At 46.0% G+C, this 16,118-nt stretch overlaps 1 protein-coding gene across 6 annotated transcripts in view; it reads right to left on the reverse strand.

The window, feature by feature from the left end:
* USP32 (ubiquitin specific peptidase 32) overlaps positions 1 to 16,118 on the reverse strand; it is a 214,242-nt gene that overhangs the window by 34,659 nt on the left and 163,465 nt on the right. For all 6 annotated transcript variants that reach the window (XM_032215792.1, XM_032215794.1, XM_032215797.1 and 3 more), the window contains exons 17-22: positions 12,155 to 12,309; positions 9,912 to 9,993; positions 8,338 to 8,412; positions 6,829 to 6,967; positions 2,778 to 2,883; positions 1,310 to 1,483 (exon numbers count right to left, since the gene is read on the reverse strand). In XM_032215792.1, the coding sequence (XP_032071683.1) occupies positions 1,310 to 1,483; positions 2,778 to 2,883; positions 6,829 to 6,967; positions 8,338 to 8,412; positions 9,912 to 9,993; positions 12,155 to 12,309 (731 nt within the window). The remainder of the gene's footprint in view (positions 1 to 1,309; positions 1,484 to 2,777; positions 2,884 to 6,828; positions 6,968 to 8,337; positions 8,413 to 9,911; positions 9,994 to 12,154; positions 12,310 to 16,118) is intronic.

Consider the following 16,118-nt stretch of genomic DNA (forward strand, 5'->3'; position numbering starts at 1 on the left):
TATACAAAAGGACAGAAAGATGGTTCAGAAAGAAAGGGTGATAATAAAAGACATGCATAAATAATATGAAACAATGGAAATGAAATGTGATATTTAAGAATAATAAAACTATGTTTATGTGTACTGAAATGTATGTTACCCAGTTACCACACCGTTCATGCATTGATATGTATAAAGAATATAAAAATTTGATTGAAAAACAAAAGGTTCAGCTGAAAACTTTAGAAGATAGGGTGAGATTGGATCCTATCAGATGGAGGGAAATTCATTGTTAGGGAAGAGGGCCATCACGCAGGCTTAGCTTGCTTCAGACTGCAGAGGGGTGGCCAGTATGATGGAAGATGGTTTTAGACTTATATACTGTCTCACGGTGCTTTATAGCTCTCTCTAAGCGGTTTACAGAGTCAGCATATGGCCCCCAGCAATCTGGGTCCTCACTTTACTGACCTTGGAAGGAAGGAAGGCTGAGTCAACCTTGAGCCTGGTGAGATTAGAATTGCCGAGCTGCATGCAGCTGGCAGTCAGCAGAAGTAGCTGCAGATCTGCATTCTAACCACTGTGCCATCACAGATGGAAAATAATGAGGGGCATGACCACCACCATCAGCCCATCCTTATTCATAGAAAACCAGCATGTCAGTTACAAAGTGAACATTTCGTGAAGCCTTATATTTTAGGTGCAAAACTTTAAAAAAAATTTCCCCACTCAGCCACCTGATGTCCAAACATTAAGTGATGTTCCTCTGGTCTAAAATTATCTGCAAGTTTTTGGATGATGGAGGTCGTTGTCCCAAGTCACAGCTAGCTACTGGTTGATCATGAGAGTTTGGAGCTTTCATTCTTTGAGAGAATGAAAATTAGTTCCTTTCCTTCCCTTCCTATATTTTCCTTTCCTTCCCTTCCTATATTTTCCTTTCCTTTTTCCTTCCTACATTTTCCTTTCCTTTCCCCTTTCCTACATTTTCCTTTCCTTTTCCCTTCCTACTTTTCCCTTTCCTTTTTCCTTCCTACATTTTCCTTCCTTCCCTTCCTACATTTTCCTTCCTTCCCTTCCTACATTTTCTTTTCCTTCCCCTCCCCTCCCTTTCTCTCTCTCTCTCTTTCCGAACACATCCCATCGGAAGGTGACTCTGCGTGGCCTCCAATGTTAAAAATCATAAAACTATACAAAACAAGTATGCAATAAGAATAAAATACTACAAACATACAAGCTTCCAGAGAATCCTCAAAATGATGAAAAAACAAAAAAACAAAAACAAAATCTGCATTCAAAATCAGGGAGAGCCAGGCGTTGGCCCAAGGTCACTCACCTCTGCCGCTACCTCCCAATCTGGCCGGCCATCGCTGTCCTTCAGCTCAACGTATGGCTTATCATGGACTCGATTCAGGTCCTCGTGGAGCCCATCCAGGAGAAAAGCTAAGAGCTCCTGAGAGTCTTGCTGTTGGAAGCCATTAAACCTCGGGGCATATTTAGCTATAGTCCACTGTAACGAAGCAAAGCAAATCCAATGGGGGTGAAGAACAGGGAGGAGGTTAACCATTGCCCAAGTTAATTGCACAATGCAAGGTTCTATCCTTAGGTATATCATGGCTTAATATTATGGGTGAAATCAGCCAACTGTGCCTTATTCAAAGGTTTTCCCTGTCCAGTCGTGTCCAAGTCTAGGGGGCAGCCTCCATCTCTAATTCAGAGCCAAGGGAGCTACCGTTTTCCTAAGATGCTTCCATGGTTATGTGGCTGGCATGATTGTATGCCGAGGCACATGGAATGCTGTTACCGTCCCACCGAAGTGGTACCTATTCATCTACTCACATTTGCATGCTTTCCAATTGTTAGGGGCTGGGGTGAAAACACACCCTGTCACACAGTGCTTGGGTGTCGAACTGCCAACCTTCTGGTTGACAAGCCTAGCGTCAGGCCTGCCTCCGTTCGAAACTCAAGAAAGAAAACCCCCAACTCCATTGGATTAGAGAAGTGGCACTTTTACTAAGTTTGAAATGATAGCAGCGAAAGCAAGTCAAGATCCGATTCAAAATCTTGCGAAAGGTACATGTTGAAAGTCACCCCAAATCCCTCCCCACAAGGTCCAGCACTAAGAGTCCAATCAATGATGATGGTATGGGAAACCTCCTCCGCAGATATTTCCCACATCTGACGTCTCAGGACGGTTGGCCTTGATGGAGTAACAACTCCATTCAGTAGCGCCACAATTCATGAATGCAAACCTCCTTTCCAGTTCTCATGGCATTACTACACACCAGTTTACTTCCCCATCCCAAATCCCCCCCGCTCCCCCAGATTTCTATGGCATCCAAGAACAACCACGCTGCAGAAACCCATGCTGGAGAGCCAGTTGACATCCAGCATCCTAACCACTAGACCCCTCTGCCCCCTTTGGCTTATTCAATCAGTCACTTTAATAGCACCATGTGTGAATGCTGTGACACAATGGGTGGAATGACTTCAAGGAAGCAGATACCATGTCTGTATGTGCTCCTCCCACCGACTAAGGTAAAATCAAACTTTGTGGTCCAGATTCCACCTGGTTGCAAAGTATTCTTCCCTGCACCTTGGATCCATGGGAAAAGAATATGGCATTATCTAGGAAGGTTTGTCCCATACGCCTCCCAGGAAACGGACATTTGAAATTGGTTGGAAATTCCATTATAAGGTGACTCGCTTTCAGGCCTGCATATATCAAGAAATACGTGGTTTTTCTAAAATTCCCCATTTCGGAATGAAGCTGCAAAGGAATAAGAAACGTCGTGGGGGCTTACCCGCAACTTGAGAGGAGCAATGTTCTTTTGGGTTCCGCTCCACAGTTCTTGAATCAAATCCCCGTAGCATTTAGCCATATGCCCCTTCATTCCTATCGGATTTGTCCTGGAATGTAGAAGAGAATTTGTTCTGTCAATTATCGGTTTGGCTACTTAGGAATGAGTTGATGAGATTTTGAAAAGAGACCGACCTCGTCTTACAAACCCAATGGGAACTAGAACTTCCATCGCTAAACAATATGGTGTTAAAGTGAGTCGCACCAAGGTTTAAAACCATTTTTCCAGGAGTGGACGCCTTCCCCCCACTTGCCTGCCACCGAGAACAAGCAGCGCTTCTGCTGCTGCTCTTCTGACGCACCCAAATCAGCCAGGCGCTCCAAACCATGGACACGCATCGCCGAGGGCTGGGGCCATGCAACAACCCCACTTGGGCGGTGAGGGAGGGAAGCCCCGTCCCACCAATCCTGACTGATAGTTCTGCTCCCCTAGGAAGCAACTGCCGGGATCCTGTCTCCGCATCTTTGGGCACGCAAGCTTTTGCATGCGCACCAGAAATCAGAAGACCAGGTAACCAGCGTGCATGCACATACTGGAAACCGGAAGATCATATTCCCAGAGCGTGCATATGTGCAGGGAGACTGCTCGTTCGGTTTCTGGTGCTCCCGTGTGCGTGAAGATCAGTTGGCTGGCACGCAGGGACCCAGTAGAGCAACGGGCGATGGCTCCTCATGCCCAGAGATATGGCTCTGCGTGCCACAGGTTCGCCATTACGGGTATATAAGCAGATGACAGAGGGCTCCATTAAATTGCTCCTTAAATGTACACAGGACAAGGGCTCCACTGAACCTCTTCATCCATTATAAAGATGTAATGAACTTATTAAAAAGTCCTTTCATAATTTCTATTCAAATTTGTATAGGAGATAGCTGTGTTAAAAGTAGACGGGTATCTTTTAAGACAACAGTTGTCTAAATTATCACAAACCCAAAGACCCGATAACTGCCTTTGAGATATCACAAGCCATTAAAACAATGAAGCCAGGCCCAGATGGTCTCACAAGCCAATTGCCAGGGTTCCAAATAGCATCCAAAAGTAAATCAGAATCCAAGGCAAAGTATTGCTTGAAGTTCCAATTTATTGAGAGAGACATGTTGGCACATCTGTGGAAAACCTGAATCTGAAAGCTTCCTGGTTTCCCCCACCCAGTTGAAAGTTCAAGATCTTGCCCCCACACCCACAAGTCTATCCCATGGTCCAATCTCCCACTGCCATGCTGGCAGTTCCACCCATCCAGTTCCAGTCAGGTGCAGAGATGCAAAGACAAAGGATGACCTTGGCTTTTTAGAAAGAATGTTGTTATGGCTACACAGCATCTGAACTCCATAGAATCACCCCTCCCATTTTCCCACTATAGAAAATGCATAGCGGAATAATAGAAAGTGTGGCGGGCCAAAGACCCAAAAGAAAAGATGGCTGCAGACCTGACACCAATATTATAAGTGCTTCAAGGAGGAACATCTTCAACCACTAAGGACCTCTTGAATGATATACTATACTGGAGAAATATACCCCAGACATGGAAAGCAGCCAACATTGTGCTGCTGCCAAAGGAGGATCAACATGTTACAAAGACAAGAGAATTATAGACCAATTTCATTATTAAATCAAGATTATAAACTCTTTGCTGCCATTCTGGCAGAAAGACTAAAGAAAATTTTACAGGCACATATACATGAAGACCAAGAGTGGTACAGTGGCCTAGAGGTGAAGCTCTCGCCTCACAATCAGGAGGCTGTGAGTTCGATCCTAGGTAGAGGTAGATATGGGCACGAGAATATATCTGCTGAACAAAACTCTGCACTGGCGACAGGAAGGGCATCTGGCCAGTAAGCACTCAGCTCCATTCAGTTGCCCAGATTCCACCCCGCAAAGGATTATGAGGTCATTAAAAGAAGATGATATACATGAAGACCAAGCAGGCTTTCTGCCGAAAAGACAGCTAAGAAATAATGTGAGGGTTGTCTTCAAATATTACGGAATACTTAAAAGGTAAAGTTTCCCCTCACACATATGTGCTAGTCGTTCCCGACTCAAGGGGGAATTGCTCATCTCCATTTCAAAGCCGAAGAACCAGCTCTGTCCGAAGACGTCTCCGTGGTCATGTGGCCGGCATGACTCAACGCCAAAGGCACACGGAACGCTGTTACCTTCCCACCAAAGGTGGTCCCTATTTTTCTACTTGCATTTTTACGTGCTTTCGAACTGCTAGGTTGGCAGAAGCTGGGACAAGTAACGCGAGCTCACTCCGTTACACGGCGCTAGGGATTCGAACCGCCGACCATTCTGATCGACAAGCTCAGCATCTTAGCCACTGAGCCACCGTGTCCCTTTATGGAATACTTACGATATCATAAGGAGAAACAGGCTGCCTTAATATTTTTAGATGCAGAGAAGGCCTCCTCCTTCCTTCCCACCATTTTCCTATTTACTTTTGTATTTTGTATCCTATTTTATTTTATGACTCATTGAAAATGTTAAATGAGATAAAGGCTAGACGTTTACATGCAGGGATAACATATTTTGTTTGTTTGTTTGAGTGATTTGCCAGCCTCTCAGGCAGAGAACCCGCAGTCTTTCCCAATGGGCAGAAAAATGAGGCAAGCAATAATGTTGTCATTAGAACTAGGAAATCAGCAGCAAACAAAGGATTGCTTTGCAATACAGGTAGTCCTCGTGTCGGGCCTGGAAGCCATCGTTTGCATTGGGCCTTCAGGCCTGCGTCATTTAATGCTGTAGGGAAATGGAAGGGGGGATTATAGGGAGTATGGGAGATATATAGTCTAAATAACATTCCTTTCTCAGAGAGTCAAGGACACTTTGCCCTGCACCTGGAGTGGCGTAACCAGGAGGCATCTCTAGTTTTGGATGGAGCCTGATTGGGCCACGTGATGGAGATGTGGGTGCTGGGTAGGGGTTTGGACTTTCTTTTGGGTGGGAAAAAGGCCTGCAGTTATATCCTTTTTAGGATCTTTGGCCTGCCACACTCTCTCTTATTTCATTATGCTGTTTCATTAGTGTAGTAGTTGGGAGGGGGAAATAGAAAGGAGTAGAATGGTGGAATGTGTTATTGTCATTCTTTTCTAGAAGCCCAAGGTCATCTTTTGTCTCCACATCTCTGCACTGCACCTGACCGGAAGCAGCTGGGTGGAGATGCCAGCGTGGAAGAAGAAGATTGGACCATGTGATGGATTTGTGGGTGTGGGGACAAGATCATGAACTTTCAACTGGGCGGGAATCCGATGTAACTTCCAGAATTAGGATTCCACACATGTGCTAAAATGTCTTATTTATTAAATTGGAACTTTAAGGATCGTTTTGCCTTGGACTCTGATTTAATTCTACATGATACTTGGAACGCTGACACCTGGAAGCTTTCAGATTCGGGTTTTTCCAGATCTGCCAATATGACATCTTTCATAAAACGGAACTTTGAGGAAACTCAAGCCTCTCAGTCTTCTTTTGTTGGGGGTGTTACTTGGAACCCTTACACCTCGACTTACGACCAGCTGCTTAGCAACCGTTTGAAGTTATGATAGTTCCCTCCAAAAGGTACCTAAGACCCGGTTTTGATGTATTAACAGCCACCCCACCCACCCCACAGTCATGTGACCGCATTTTGGGCACTTGCCAAGCAGCCTGTATTTATGGCAGGCTTGCAGCATCTCACAGCCACGTAACCACGATTTCTGTTGAAAATTGGCGTTTATTTCCAAGACGCCCCACAATGAACAATAGGTTTGCATGATGACGTGGTTCCGCTCAATGACAATGGGGATTCATTTAATGACCACCACAAAAGTAGGTCGCAAAGTCAGATTTCCAGCCTTGACAACTCACGACTATAATGGCACAGACTCCGTTACAGTTGTAAGTCGAAGACCACCTTTAAGTGAGCGTACACACACACACACACACACACACACACACACACACACACACAACTGCTTCTGTTCATATTTCACTTCCTCCTTGAGTCACTGGTGAGAACTACCTGTTCAGCTCATACAGATGTCGGCCGGAGATGAAATACTGGGTAAGAGGTTGCGTGTTACTGACGCACTGGATGCTCGAATTCATGAAGCAGGTGTTCCCCAAATTGCTTAAGCCCGTGGCCCCTTTTTCTGTGGGAACTGGGAGGAAGGAAGAAACGATGGCAATCAGGAAGACATTCATCACGAGTAATTACAATAGAAATAGCGCTTAGACATATATCGCTTCACAGGGCTTTATAGCCCTCTCTAAGCGGTTTACAAATTGGCCCCAACAATCCAGCTCCTCATTTTACCGACCTCGAAAGGATGGAAGGCTGAGTCAACCTTGAACCAGTCAGGATCGAACTCCTGGAAGTTGGCAGAGTTAATTTGCAATAGCAACAGCACTTAGACTCATATACCGCTTCACAGGGCTTCTTATTCTGCCTTCTGGTGCTTTGGAGAACAGGTTGACTCCCTTCTTAGTGGCAGCCTCTCAAATATTGGAAGACTGCTATCTTGCCATTACTAGTCCTTCTCTTTTGTTACACTGGACATATCCAGTTTTTCAAAGGGTTCCTTATTTGTTTTAATCTTCAAACCCCTAATCATTTTGTTGCTCTTCTCTGTACTTTTTCATGATAACTTTTGTTATCATGATGACCAAAACTGGACAGGATCTACTAGCTTGGATTTACCAACTTACTAGCATTATCTACCAACCTACTAGCAGGATCTACCTGCTTGGAACAGCCAACAGCTCACTCTATTTATATGTCAACCAAACAGAGGGATCTGTTGAGAGGGATCTTGGAACCCTAGTGGACAACCATTTAATTATGAGCCAGCCATGTGCAGCAGCTGCCAGAAAAGCCAACACAGTTCTAGGCTGCATAAACAGAGGGATAGAATCAAGATCACCTGAAGGGTTAATGCCACTTTATAATGCCTTGGTAAGGCCACACTGGGAATATGGCATCCGGTTTTGGTCGCCACAATGTAAAAAAGATGTTGAGACTCTAGAAAGAGTGCAGAGAAGTGGAACAAAGATGATTAGGGGACTGGAGGCTAAACCATATGAAGAACCGTTGCATGAACTGGGTATGTCTAGTTTAACGAAAAGAGGGACCAAGGGAGACATGATAGCAGGGTCCCAATATTTTGCCACAAAGAAGAGGGAGTCAAATTATTCTCCAAAACACCTGAGGGTACTACAAGAAGCAATGGGTGGAAACTAATCAAGGAGAGAAGCAACTTAGAACTGAGGAGAAATTTCCTAACAGTTAGAACAAGTAATCAATGGAACAGAAGTTGCCTCCAGAAGTTGTGAATGCCCCAACACTGGAAGTCTTTAAGAAGATGTTGGATAGCCATTTGTCTGAAACGGTATAGGGTTTCCTGCCTAGGTAGGGGGTTGGACTAGAAGACCTCCAAGGTCCCTTCCAACTCTGTTATTCTATTCTATTCTATTCTATTCTATTCTAAACATTGACTTCTGGAAGGTCTGGGAGTAAGAAAGCAGCACTTACCTTTATGCCTGTCAATTTTACTGCTGTTTGCTATAAATGACATCTCTTCCGGCCAGCTCATGTCTTTATTGCGAACTGCAAGAAACAAGAGATCAACGCTTAGCTGGCATCAACTCCATGGCATGTAGAATGCAGCTGACTCCAATAACGTGAGATGGGAAGGCCAGCCCCTTCACAAAGACAGAAGGAGCCTTATATTTATGGAAACCACAATGTGGTCGGGAGCCGGAGAGCTGTGCATTGGGGCTGCTGCCATCAAGGACCCCCAACAAAATGATTAAAAGTTCTCAGCCAGGAAAAGAAATCCTCAGATGTTCCTAGGTGAGAAATTTCTGAACGAAAACTCTTGTTTTCATGTGTTGTGGGTCGGATTTGGCCCCCAGCTCTCTGGAAAGGTCATCGTATTTTTAAAAATGCAATATGAACTTCCAATGACAAATGAATGGGAAAATACAACAATGGAGGGGTGGAAAGAAGAATTCTTAATTAACCAAGCCTTTCCTCTGAGGCTCGTATTAAACTTTTTAAGAATGAGGGTGTCAACTCTGAAGCCAACCTGGCTGAAGCCATCTTTTGCTGGCTCGTGCTTGCCACGAACTCTGAAGGCGGGGAGGGGAGGAAGTAGATAGAACTGGCTAGCAATCGAAACAAAAACCTTTCTTATGGGAACCAAGGTCATCCCAGGAGGTGTCAGTTCAAAGAGAGGAGAGGCCAAGTATCCCAACAACTACTTCAATTGGACAATGTGACCTGTGACATTTGGGGAGGGAAACTATCAGGGGTGGGATTCAGCCGGTTCGGACCAGTTCGGGCGAACCGGAGTCTAATTTTACATCTGGTTCATTGAACTGGTAGTTAGGACTGGCTGGCCCCGCCCACCCCATCCCAGGAGTCTCTACGTGGCCTGTTCATCATGCCAGGTAAATGCAGGGCCCGCACAGAGGTTCTGGGAGAGTGAAAAACAGGCCTCCCGGAAGTCCGGAAACATGCCCATTTCCGGTCTCCGGAGGGCCTCCTGAGAACAGGGGAGGCTATTTTCACCCTCCCAGAGGGTCGAGGAAGCCCTCCAGAGCCTGAGGAGGGTGAAAACACGAGCCCTCCCCCCGGCCGTGGTGAAGGAGGCTGAGTAAGCCAGCCCCTGATGGCCATGCCCACCCAGCAACCGGACAGAGAACTGGTTGCTAAAATTTTTCAATCCCACCTCTGGAAACAGTTGCTCTTTTAATTAGGCTGAAACCACGAGGAAATTTTAGAATTGATTTTCACCAGCTGTGCTGATATGATGTATCCAATAAATATGTTCTTTGAGGACTCTTAACTGATTCAGGGTACTGCTTTTGGCGGGTGTGTTATTCGGAGCGATTAGGAATAATGTAGGAACTTTGGGGAATTGTAGCAAAGGGAGTTTGACCTTTCTTTTCCTTCTGTTGCTCCAAGGAAATCCTCACTACATTTCCCCCAGTGACTGAGTGGCGAAGAGCAGTGCTTCTCAACTGTGGCAACCTGAAGAAATGTGGATTTCAACTCCTAGAATTCCCCACGAATATTGGGTTAAAGCCACGGTTATCTTATACCTTCTATAATTAAGTGCTGCTCGTCTTGAATATTGAGGTATTCCAGTGTGTGATCCTCGTCGTCTAGAAGCGTAAGGTAGTTCTGTAGAGAAAGCAAAACCGTGCGTCAGCTTCCCTATCCTTGCAACAGCAAAAATTGGGTGACCAGAGAGAGCTGATCTTGCACCCTTCCTTGTTAATTCAGACATTTTGCTAATCCTGAATTCAAACATTTTGCTAATCCTGAGTTGCAGTCGTAACACACATGTATTTACATATGGCCTCGCGTGTACTGGTGGCGCAGTGGTTAGAATGCAGTATTTGCAGGCTAATTCTGCCAACTGCCAGCAGGTCGATCCTGACCGGCTCAAAGTTGACTCAGTCATCCATCCTTCCGAGGTTGGTAAAATGAGGACCCAGATTGTTGGGGGCAATATGCAAATACATTGTAAACCACTCGGAGAGGGCTGTAAAGCACCATGGGGGGCAGCATATACGCCTAAATGCTATTGTTATGTTCTTCTTAATCTGGTGACCGTCAGATACAGATAGTCCTCAAGTTACAACCGCAAGTGAGAACGGAACCTCTATCGCTCAGTGAGGTCATCGAATGAGGTGCACTCGATTTCACAATCCTTTTTTGCCGTGGGGTTGAAGCAAAGTTTGAAGCGTATAATGTGGTTGTTAAATAAATACGGCTTCCGTCATTCACTCTGCTTGTTGGAAGCTGGCCAGGAAGGTTGAAAATTGTGGTCACACGGCCCTAGGATAGGGAGGGGTCAAACTCATGGCCTGCAGGCTGGATGTGTCACGCGCTGGCCATGCTCACCCCCAGTTTAGGCTAAGGAAGATATGTCACTTGAAGAAGACGTGGGTTTGACACCCCTGCTTTAGGATAATGCAGCCAGTGACGTCCAGGACTGTCTGTACCCTAAACCTAACCCTCGTCTTATGACCACAACAAAGCCCAAAGTTTCAGTTGCTAAGTAAGACAGTTAAGTCCATTGTGCCCATTTGACAACCTTCCCCCCCCTCCCCACATCTCTTGAGCGAATCACTGCAGTTGTTAAGCAACTCATGTATATGTTAAGCCAACCTGCTTTCCCCCACTGACTTTGCTTGTCAGAAGCTGGCTGGGAAGATTGCACATTGGGATCACATGACCCAAGCATTGCAAACCCACTTCAATTGCCAAGCGCCCACATTTTGATTACATGACCACAGGGCTGCAGCAGCAGTTGTAACTACGAGACACAATTCACTTGCTTAGCACTGTCGTGATTTCGAATGGTCACTAAACAAACTGTTGTGGCCTGTCGGCTGCCAGCCCCTCCAGAGGCCAAACCAAGGAGGAGGCCTGGGAGTCAGGGTCAGCATCAAGGCAACCTGAGAGGGGGGAAGAGGGAGTGGAGATGTCAGAGAGAGAGAGAGAGAGATAGTCCATCAGCCCTCAGATGGAGAGTCAACAGCCCCCAGGTCTGGAGGTGGCTGATGAGGAAGAGGAGGAACAGCTGGGTCCAGTGCCTGACATGCGGATGCACAGAAGGCAGAGGAGAGGAGAGCAGTGGAAATCTATGGGCCAGTCCTTGGGAAGGAAGTACCAGCACTGCTAACGAAGCCCCACACGAGCTCTGGGGATAAAAGGCAGGAGGCAGAGATGAATAGACATGGCAGACAACTATTCATCTTCTGGCCGGACGGACCTGTTTGCCTGCGGCGAGAGAGAAACTTTTTGCTAGGACTGCTGGAGCTCCTAATAAAGAAATCTTTGGGTTAACTTCAGAGGGTTGGTTGTGTTTAGGGAGCTGGGTCAGAACACAAAGAGTTGAAATTTGAGGACTATCTTTATCAGGAGTGGGTTGCTGCCGGTCTGCTTTGCACATGTGCACACGGGCGCAGAACATGAAAAAAAATGAATGAAAAACAAGCAGCAGCGGCTGGGGAAGCAATTCGGGGTGTGGCCAGCCTGCTGTCCCTACTGGTTCGGCGACCCAGTCCCAATTTCCACCCAAACTGGTGCGAACTGGTAGCAACCCTCCTCTGATCTGTATGCTGGCTCTGCACATCCCAGGAGGGCTACCGGGGGGTGGGGGTGGGGGGGCTGGCTGGCTTAGCATGTCTGAACTAAGCTGCAATCAGAATTACTAATTCCTAATACCAAACCCATTTATAACAACAACAAAAAAAGGCCTTGGATCCCACCATTCAGAACTAGTGTTTCAATTTCCAGCCCAATAGTTTCTTCTCTGTGATTCCGCCATTACCTCGCTGTTGTACAGCCACAGGCGCATGTCCTCCTCTTTCATCCTCAGCCTCTGCGACAGGTATTCGTGGATCTCCTTGATGGTCTGGGTGCGACTAAAGCAGCCGGTGTAGGCCAAGACCCTCTTCAAGGGCGCGCTGGGAGACGGGACGTTCCCTAAGTTCACAAGCAGACGGAAATGGAAGTTAAGAGCCAAAGGGGCAAGTTGCAGTATTGGGGGGGTGGGGATGTCCTCCAACCTTGGCAACTTTTAAGGCTTGCGGACTTCCAACTCCCAGAATTCTTCAGCCAGCTGGCTGAGGAATTCTGGGAGTTGAAGTCTGCAAGCCTTAAAAGTTGCCAAGGTTGGAGACACCCTCCCCCCGCCCGTGCTCAAGAGCGTGCAAATCAATGTGCTTGGGTCGATCTGGACTTGCTGGTGTTTTTAGGAGTTGTCTGGATGGCCCCTCTTGCTTACTTTTTGACCAGAGTCCGAAGCAAAAACGGGCAGAGAACACAGAGACAGAATGACTAAGTCAACGTGAAGTCTGGCATTTGCAGGCTTCTCCAACCCTCAACACGGGCAAAATCGGGTAAGTGAAAATATTGGGCCGATACCTCTTTGCCTGGGATCAAAGGTGGCAAAATGGGATCAAGCATTTACACCTGTTTGTAAAAAGGGTTAGGTCGGTTGGTTCCTATCTGTTTCTTCTCTAGGTAGGGTTGATCCTCTTAGGAGCCCTTTTGTGAAACTGGAGGGAGATGAAGTGGGCAACTTGAACCTCTTCCTGTATCCATCTGCCTTCCCCTGCTAGCTGCCCTGCCTGAACCATTTCTTGTAGAAGGGTATGGATTTTAGAACAGAATAGAGCTGGAAGAGACCTTGGAGGTCTTCTAGTCCAACCCCCTGCTCAAGCAGGAGACTCTACACCATTTCAGACAAGTGGCTGTCCAGTCTCTTCTTAAAAACCTCCAGTGAACTTCTGTTCCACTGGTCAATTGTTCTCACTATTAGAAAGTTTCTCTTTCATTCCAGAGTCCTTCTCGCCTTGATCAGTTTTCATCCATTGTTTCTTGTCCTGCCTTCAGGTGATTTGGAAAATAAGCTGACCTTCTTTTTATGGAAGCCCCTCAAATACTGGAAGATTGCTATCATGTCTCCCCTAGTCTTTCTTTTCTTTAGACTAGCACAAACTCAAATACTGCAAGCATTCTTTACATGTTTTATTCCCCAGGCCTTTAATCATTTTAGTTTCTTAAAAACTTCCAGTGTTGGAGTATCCACAACTTCAGGAGGCAACTTGTTCACTGGTTAATTGTTCTAACTCTCGGGAAACTTCTCCTTAGTTCGAGACTGCTTAATCATGAAAGCGAGACTATCTATCTATCTATCTATCTATCTATCTATCTATCTATCTATCTATCTATCATCTATCTATCTATCTATCTATCATCTATCTATCTATCTATCTATCTATCTATCTATCTATCTATCTATCTATCTATCTATCTATCATCTATCTATCATCTACATATCTACCTACCTACCTACCTACCTACCTATAAAATTAATAAAAGGTCGGATACAAGTACCATCATCTACCTATCTACCTATCTACCTATCTATCTACCTACCTACCTACCTAACCTACCTACCTACCTACCTACCTACCTACCTACCTACCTACCTACCTATAAAATTAATAAAAGGTCGGATACAAGTACCGTATTTTTGGAGTATGAGACGCACCAAGATTTTGAAGAGGCAAATAAAAAAGTTTTTGCACTCTGCAGACCTCCTAAAAACGGCCCGGTTTTTTTGCGAAAAAAAGGGCCGTTTTATTTTTCAAAAAAAAAGGGGGGGGGCATCAATAGCTTTTAGGAGGCTTGTAGAGTGCTCCTGGGCGGTGGTGGCCCCCCAAAAAATGAGCAAAAAATGGCCCGTTTTCTGTGAAAACATGCCTGGCATGAATAACCTTTAGGAGGCTTGTAGAATGCTCCTGGGGTGCTGGGGGGGGGGGGGATTGAGCAAAAATTGACCTGTTTTTTGCTCATTTCCGCCCTCTCCAGCCCCCAGGAGCTCTCTGAAAGCCTCCCAAACCCTCTGCATGGCCATTTTGGTGAAGAGGACGGGGTTATGGGAGGCAAAAAAGGCTGTATTCAGTGTATAAGATGCACCCAGATTTTCAGCCTCTTTTTTGAGGGAAAAAGGTGCATCTTATACTCTGAAAAATACAGTAAATAAAAAAATTACTGAAGCATTCTGTCTGAGTGTTTTCTTCCCCAATTTGGGTAAATGCATCAGCAGGCCCTATCTGATGGGGAAAAAATATTCCTGCTTTTGTAACAACCAATACTTTTAAAACTTAAATCATCTAGCTTGATCCCAGCAATGCCAGAACCCTGATTTATTTGCATGCAGGTTAATGAAAAACAGCAAAAATTTTGAATTTTCAATTTCTTTGTAAGGCAGCAAGCATCTCTCCTCTTTCACACCCTGACGTTCCCCCACCCACCCACCCGTCTTCACCATCAAGCAAAGCGTCCTCTCTCTGTATTCAGTACAAAGCCATTTTTTCCCCCTGCAATCGAAAAGCGAGAGATTAAGAATAAGATTACAGCAAGAAAGCATGTTGGGATGGAGGGCAGGCTCACGATTCATGGTTGATTTCACCATTAGTGCCGAGCGGGTAAAAAAAACAACACCAAATCACTTTCACATATACAAGTGTATTATGAAAATCCCCTCTCTTCCAAATTGGGGGAGTTTTGATGTGTTGAAGGGACAGCAGCTCCGACCACCAGATATTCAATCACGTTTTTGATAAGCAGCTGGCTGGATTTTGTCATATTTAGATTAATACGAGCCACTGATTTTCACCGATTGGGGGGAGGAGGGCTTTCTTGAGACCCCTCTCTCCTTTTTACAGGTGGCAGAAGCAGTAAAAAAACCCCCAACCCAACCATACACACCCAAAGTTGAAGGTTTAGAATGAGCGTTTAAGCAAACTCTTATTAAAGGTCAACACAACAGACAGCTTTTCTTCCACAGACCTGGGATTACGCAGCTAATAACATTTTGACTGCAGGAGTTTACCCATTATTGGGTACACTTGCTCCTTGGGAGGAAAGCTATGGCAAATCTAGACAGCATACTAAAAAGCAGAGACATCCTCCTGCCAACAAAAGTGTGTCTAGTCAAGGCTGGGGTTTTCCCAGTTGCAATGGATGGCTGTGAAAGTTGGACCATAAAAAAGGCTGAGCGCCAAAGAATGGAGGCCTTTGAACTCTGGTGCTGGAGAAGACTCCTGCATTGAGTCCCTTGGACTGCAAGGCCATCCAACCGGTCAGTCCTAGAGGAGATCAACCCTGACTGCTCTTTAGAAGGCCAGATCCTGAAGAGGAAACTCATGTACTTTGGCCACCTAATGAGAAGGAAGGACTCCCTGGAGAAGAGCCTCATGCTGGGAAAGATGGAGGGCAAAAGAAGAAGGGGACGGCAGAGAATGAGGTGTCTGGATGGAGTCACCGAAGCAGTCGGCGTGAGCTCGACGTCACTCGTGTCAGGGATGCCTGTACTGGGCCAAGTGCTCGGCCAGCAAAAACAGACTCCTGAGCTCCGTTTCCAGCTGTGATGGCCTCTTGCAATCCTCTACCAGCAAAAACGGAGTTCTGGGGGGGGGGGGCATACACAGCCCACACGAGTTCTGCTTTAAAAGATTGCAATGGCCTCTTGCAATCCTGGGCCAGCGAAAATAGAGCTTGGGAGGGCTGCCCGTGGCCCTTCCGAGCTCCATTTTTACTGGAAGAGGCCCGCGGGCTGCTCCTTCGCAGTTTCCAGAGCGGCCCTGTGTGCAAAATCTAAGCACCCCGTAGGCCAGATTTAGCCTGCAGGCCGAGAGTTTGACACCCTAATTCCCTTAACGTGTTCATCACAAGGTTAACCTCCAGATCCTTCACCCTCTTTCGTTGCTCTTCTCTGCACT

The sequence above is a fragment of the Thamnophis elegans genome, chromosome 4 (assembly GCF_009769535.1).
Source record: "Thamnophis elegans isolate rThaEle1 chromosome 4, rThaEle1.pri, whole genome shotgun sequence".
Taxonomy (NCBI): Eukaryota; Metazoa; Chordata; class Lepidosauria; order Squamata; family Colubridae; genus Thamnophis; species Thamnophis elegans.